The sequence below is a fragment of the Malus domestica genome, chromosome 12 (genome assembly GCF_042453785.1).
Source record: "Malus domestica chromosome 12, GDT2T_hap1".
NCBI lineage: Eukaryota > Viridiplantae > Streptophyta > Magnoliopsida > Rosales > Rosaceae > Malus > Malus domestica.
The window spans coordinates 16,032,501-16,039,494 of NC_091672.1; the positions used below are offsets into that span (position 1 = coordinate 16,032,501).

At 35.5% G+C, this 6,994-nt stretch overlaps 1 protein-coding gene across 1 annotated transcript; it reads left to right on the top strand.

Annotated features, from left to right (window-relative positions):
• Positions 1-1,856: 1,856 nt before the first annotated feature.
• Positions 1,857-4,210, top strand: LOC103413674 (cyclin-A3-2-like). The gene is made up of 2 exons (XM_029090753.2): positions 1,857-2,251; positions 3,742-4,210. The coding sequence occupies exons 1-2, from the start codon at positions 1,928-1,930 to the stop codon at positions 3,802-3,804; spliced, it is 387 nt and encodes a 128-aa protein (XP_028946586.1). The 5' UTR covers positions 1,857-1,927; the 3' UTR covers positions 3,805-4,210.
• Positions 4,211-6,994: the final 2,784 nt, after the last annotated feature.

Sequence of the window (6,994 nt, forward strand, 5' to 3'; positions counted from 1 at the left end):
TAGTAAACAACTTCAACAGGAATCCAATTCTAATTTTGCCTCATTTCATTTCCTCCTCAATCCAATTCCTCCTCAATTCATTTCCTCTCAATTTGATTTCGGATTAGTAAACGCGCCATTAATGTTATACTTCCATTAAGTCACTAGTGTCAATATTTTAAAATTGAAGATCAAATTTATTCATTACATTCTTATAGGGTCAAGGAGTGTAGCTATAACAACTCATTAAAATCGGAGCTAAAATAACCGTTAAATTGTGATTTTTCATTTATAACCGTCGAAAACTTTTGTTCCGTTACGTAATCTCTGAATGTTTGTTTTTTACAATTTTTTACGTATGCAATCTTGGAGTGTGTACAAATAAGTTTGACGGTTAGATCGTTGAAAAAAGTTTCGTAGAATGAATATCGCGTCAAAATGGTAGATTAAACAAACACTTAGAGTTAATATTATACTTCCATCAAGTATAAAGTAAGACTTGTGGTATCCACCAGTGTAAATATTTTAAATTGAAGATCAAATTTATTCATTGCATTCTTATAGGGTCGAGGTGTGTATGTCACATCCCGACCAGATGTGCACCACATCTCGAGCCCGCTCCACCACCGTAGCACGATATTGTCTGTTTTGGGCTTACCATTCCTTCATGGTTTTGTTTTCGGGAACTCACGAGCAACTTCCCAGTGGGTCACCCATCCTAGGAATGTTCTGGCCTTCTTCTCGCTTAACTTTGAAGTTCCTACCGAACCCGAAGCCAGCGAGCTCCCAAAAGGCCTCGTGCTAGGTAGGGATGTGAATATACATTTAAAGATCACTCCCCTGGGCGATGTGGGATGTTACAATCCACTCCCCTTAGGGGACCGACATCCTCGTCGGCACACTTCCGGGCAGGGATTGGCTCTGATACCATTTGTCACATCCCGACCCGGGGTGCACCACATCCCGAGCCCGCTTCACCACCGTAGCACAATATTGTCCGTTTTGGGCTTACCATTCTCTCACGGTTTTGTTTTTGGGAACTCAAGAGCAACTTCCCAGTGGGTCACCCATCCTGGGAATGCTCTGGCCTTCTTCTCACTTAATTTCGGAGTTCCTACCGAACCCGAAGCCAGTGAGCTCCCAAAAGGCCTCGTGCTAGGTAGGGATGTGAATATAGATTTAAGGATCACTCCCCTGGGCGATGTGGGATGTTACAGTGTAGCTGTAAAAAAATCATTAAAATTGGAGCTAAAATAACCGTTAAATTGTGATTTTTCGTTTATAACCGTCGAAATTTTTTGTTCCGTTATGTAATCTTTGAATGTTTGTTTTTTACGATTTTTTACGTATGCGATCTTATAGTATCTACAAACAAGTTTGATGGTTCGTTCATTGAAACTAGTTTTATAGAATGCATATCTCCGTTAAATTTGCCTAAATTTTTAAGTGGGAAAAGTAATTTGTGCTAAATTTTTATTTATGTTTTTAAACTATTGATTAGACAATATTTAGTCTGTGTGATGACATTTTCATTGTACAATTATCTTTTTATTTCTTTATTGCATATTTTACATGGGTTATTATTTATTAAACCAAATAATTATTTATTTAATTTTTAAAAATGTATTCTATTTAAATACATATTATTTATTAAACCAAACAATTATTATTTTATTTTTTTTAAATCGTAACAAAATTTGGGGGGGAACTAAAATTTTGGGAAGAAATGTTGTCGGTTATAACCGACAGTAATGAAAATGTTTTTGTCTATTTTATATTTTTAAAATATTTATGTCGGTAACCGACAGTAATGAAATTTTCCAGAATAAAATGACACTCTCATTTTACTCACTACAAAACTCTCTCTCCTCCCTCACATTCACCCCCAAAACCCTCTCTCTCTCTCTCTCTCTCTCTCAGAACCTCGGGAATTCAAACAGCGCCAGCCATGGCGGACAAGGAGAACTGCTTGCGCGTCATGAGGTCGATGAAGAGGAGGCCCGAGGCTGCAGTGACCCCGGAGCAGCCGTCCACCAAAAAACGTGTGGTGTTAGGAGAGCTCCTGAATGCCGTTGTTCTGACGAATAAAATGTCCGGGGCGGAGAAGCAAATCCAGAAACCCGGCGCCAAAGGCAAGGCGAAGAAAGCAGTGCCCCTGACCAAAACGATACAGCAGCCGGAGGCGGCCAACGACGTTGATGCAGTGTCGGATGACCCCCAAATGTGCGCACCGTATGCTCGTGACATTTATGAGTATCTTCAGAAGCTCGAGGTAAAGGGTTATCGAATTGCAGCTTTCTTTTTTAAATTAGAATTTATTGGAAAAATGGGAGCTGGGTTTTGTTGATTTTTGGGTTCTTAATTTATCTATGGGTTCTGGTTGCATTGAAATTTGAATTAGGGATAAAGGCTAAAGCTTTCTGGTGATTAGTTTATGTCATTTTTTAGTAGCCAAAGATTAAGCTATATATAGGAACTTCTGGAGTATCTGTAGTCTGGTATTGGTTTGAAGTGGAATTTAATGGAAAATTGGAGGTGGGTTTTGTTAATGTTTTGGCTTTCAATTTACTAGCGGTTCTTCTGGTTACTCTGAAATTTGAATTAAGGATAAAGGCTGAGGCTTTCTGGTGATAGTTTATGCAACTTTTGATTAGCAAAAAGTTTGACGCTAATTTAGCAAGTCTCGTAGTCTCTGTATTTTGTTTTGGTTTGAATTCGAATTTGGGGGTTATTTTGGGTTTTGGGGCATCTGGGCTAATGGTGATGATGGGTTACCATTCAGGCGGATGAAGATCAAAGACCTTCTGGTGGAAATTTAAGTAGTTTGAGTAAAAATTTCTTTGTGCCGCCATTTCCAAAAGATTTTATCACTTTACAAGGCTTTGTCCTTTATAGAAAGTGATTGGTATAATAAACCTGGAGAATAAAATTGTGCTCACCCTTAGAGTTGGGCTTTGGAGTGCACTAATTAATTGATAATTAATTATAATTAATATATATATATATAATTAATTATCAAAAGATGGGCCTTAGAATGCACTAATTCTAAATTAATGTCAGTAATATCTTGTTATTAAGAGGAATATGATAGACTATTCTAAATTAATGTCACCTATATAGGAGTAAATGGGGCCACATTTATGAGAATTGACATGGCTAAATTCTCTAAAGCTCCTACGAAATCCGGGATCTGTTTAGGGCCAAAATGAACACAACCGTATGAATTTACGTGTGGCAGACATGATATGTGTGTACATATTGTCTCGGTTTACTACTGCAGTTGGACAGTTGAAGATCTTCCATATCCATTGCGTCACCAAGTAAACCTGATATGTTTTCACTAGGGTAAGTTCAAGTTCAAAAGACACTTCACTCAATGCATATCATGTCTATTCTCTCTCAGTTTTAGGCAGCCTAGTCATCCATTTGCATTTACATTTGCATTCAAATGTGGGGTAATTGATGGAGTTTGAATGAAATTTCAACTCAAATGTGGGGTATTGTTGGAAATTTGAGTAGTTTGAGTAGAAAGTGATTGGAGTAATAGGCCTAGAGAATACAATTGGGCTCACCCTTGGGGTTGGGCTCACCCTTGAGGTTGGGCTTTAGGGTACACTAATTAATTGGTAATTAATTATAATTAATATATATATATATATATAATTAATTAATTATCAAAAGATGGACCTTGAAAATTAAATTCTTTAATTAATTATTTTTAATTAATTTCGAATTAAATTAAATTAATTTTTATTTGAACAGACTCATCTTTTCAGAAGAAGTCTGAAGTCAATAAAAACGCAGAAAGCATTGCACCCTATCTGAAGAGATGTCTCCCAATAGTCACATCTCATTTTTATACCTGTTGCGAACAGGTATAATTCCTCTATATATACATCCGTCTGCATGGCATTTAGGATACAGAAAAACAAAAATCTCCTTCTATAATCCATAGCATTCTTACTGAGAGTACCACAAGGAAATTCACCAGAAGTTAAGTTTTCCAGTGCTGGAATTCTAACTTAGATCGTTGAATCCTGGTGAAGCAGATGTCCGTAGAACTATAAGCACTAAGTAGGGACGAAATTTTGTTTCAATGACATTGCGGTACGCAAGCCTCGATCTTCAAGTTGTTTGTTTTATATTTTTGTTTATTGATACTCTGTTAAATTTTTATATTTGCATTTATTGTTTATTAGCATATATATATAAATCACAGATTGTTGACTTATATCCATGACTTTCACCCGATTACATGACAAAGATTCAATACTGCCAATATGAGAGGAGTCTTAATGGACTGGTTGGTTAATGTTGCAGAGGAATATAAACTCCTTTCTGACACTCTTTTCCTCTCCGTTATGTATATTGATAGATTCCTATCTGTGAATGTAGTGAATATAGAAGGATATGAAAAATGCAGAAAGTGGTTTATACTTTTTTTATTATTAATAAATTTTCTGTCGGATAATATAGAAGGATATGAAAAATGCAGAAAGTGGTTTATACTTTTTTTATTATTAATAAATTTTCTGTCGGTTTTATCCGACAATAATGCTTTTATTTATTCTTATTAATAAATTTTCTGTCGGTTATATCCGACAGAAATGCTCATATTTATTTATTATTAATATATTCTTTGTCGGTTTTAGAGTATTTTATGTCGGAAAATTCATTTCCTGAGGCTGACAATTCTATCGCTTATTATATCGGCCACTGCATCCATTGTTTGTCGGATTTTGCTTAAAATCTGACAGTAATATACGTTTTTTGTCGGTTTTTGGACCGCCAGTTATAGATAATTTTGTAGTAGTGCATGCTAGATATTGAACTACGGTAGCGTCAATTTACAAATGAACGAACGTTTTTATATAACTATTGATGCTTGTAAGCCAGACAATGAGAATTGATCAATTTGTGATTATGCTACAACAATTTGTTATCTATCCATTTAGTATTTATTTTCTTAAATAAAATTGTGGGAAGACATTTTACGGAAAATAATACAAGGATATATTTAGAAATGAATAAATTAGTATTTAACTTTAAAATTGAAATATGCTTACATGTCATTTAATATTCAATAATGCACCTAGCCTTGATCAAAAAAAAAAAAAAAAAAAAAAAAAAGAGGAATGAGAACCTAATTTATCCTATAGCTTACTATATGACTTATGTAGGTGCAGTGTTCTATAGAAAGTGGTTACTTATTGGAGCAACCAAGAGTTTATTTATTTATTTATTTATTTTTTGGAGTTAAAGTACGATATTCTTTGACAATGAAGGAATATGTACAACTAGTAAGGATAGGGTGCTAACAAGAGATTTCAACTCAGTTGAAGAGAAAAATAGCATGTAAAAAATTACATCAAGGAGGTTCTTCAAACCACGTTACATTGTTATCTAGAGTCAACCAAGAGTTAATCATTCAAAATAGAAGCAATAACTGGAAAGGAAAGGAAAAAAATTGGAACGAACTACCAAAATATATAGATCAATTGATTCCCCACGCTCACCAAGATTGTAGTAGTTATCCATCACCATCCTCCTTCCTGTATTGTTACGAGAACCGTAACAGTAAAAGTCACATTTCTTCTTCAACTCTGCACAGAACAAAGCTTTTAGCCCTTCAGCTTCCTCACCAGGCAATCATTCAAGGTCTCAGTCCAGGGTTTGCAAGAGGTTAGTTGACATTTCATTCAACCAAGTAATCTTATTTTATTGAGAAGATTTGGACTATTCAGAATATTCAAATGAGGATTTGTGCACTAATCGTATTATTTGAAGGAGGATATAAGTATCACTTATAGGATCGTTCCCTTACGTAAATGTATAATGAGAAATGTCCTAAAAGACGTTAGGCTTTAGTCAGGCGGCGAGCTGGGCCCTAATGCCTAGTGCCTAAGCAGAACTAAGTGGCATTGTCGACTCTGTAAGCGACTTGTTGCAGAAGTTCAAAATGGAGTCAAATGGATTTTGTATTGGTTTCGGGTTGTTGAAGGCGATGATTGATTTTGCAGTCCTGCCTAACTTTTATATGCAAGAGAAGGGAGAGGGAAGTCTGGAGTGGTGGTTGAGTGGTGGCACTGCATGTGGGTACTAATTTTAATTTTCTTATTTTAGTTTGTATAAGGGGTAAAATAGGAATTGCAAAAAAAGTTTTTTTTGTAGCTGGATGTAGAAAGAGTTTGGTTGGGTCTAAATAAAATTACCCTTATGCAAATTTGTAGGTCATTTCCCCTCTTGATTTTTATAGTTTTTAAATTTTGTTTAAATGGTCGACATAATGGGCACAATAACAATAAATGTGCTAACATGGATGGGAAAGTAATTTGACAACTTTGTCAGAACGGAGTCACAAAACACCCTTTATTTGTGCTAACATCATGAGCACAAAACTCCGTATTGTGCCCACTGAACAAAGGGCACTCCCATAGTGGGCACACGTAAGATTTTGGTTGCTGCATTGTTGCTATTGCTCTAAAGGCACATATGTTTGTGCCCTTAGGCCTTATAGGGCAAAATATGTTTTTGAGCATAGTGCCCATATTTTTTGTAGTGTAACCTTTTTGACCTTCGAGCTTGCTTAAAGTGTGACTTATCACGCTGAATATTGAATAATAATCAAATTTCATGAACTGAACAGCAAGTTAACCACAAAGTGGTAAAATGGGAGGGGAGTTACCAACTAGTATATATGTACCTCTTGATCAATCAAAAAGATTCAACGAGAGTTTTCCTCACAACTAACCAACCCAGAAAGGAGATTCCATTGACCTATAGTAGTATTAAAGTTTCCTTTTTCATTTACAATTTAAGGCAACGTAAAGACAATTTCTCTAACTTGTTTTTCTCGAAGATAAAGACTTGCAGTAACAATTTCTTAAATAGAAATGACGCCTCCATAACAATGTGGTAGTTCATAAACGTCTATCTTGCAAGAAACAACTATCCAACTCAAGTTCTTGTACTCGAACTTGAATCCTTTGCGAATTGAATTGTGTTCCTCAAAAGT

Excerpts from the sequence above, each read along its gene's own strand:
- LOC103413674 (XM_029090753.2), top strand. The coding sequence starts at position 1,928 with ATGGCGGACAAGGAGAACTGCTTGCGCGTCATGAGGTCGATGAAGAGG. Across the intron at positions 2,252-3,741 it reads AGTATCTTCAGAAGCTCGAG|ACTCATCTTTTCAGAAGAAG; the intron begins GTAAAGGGTTAT and ends TTATTTGAACAG.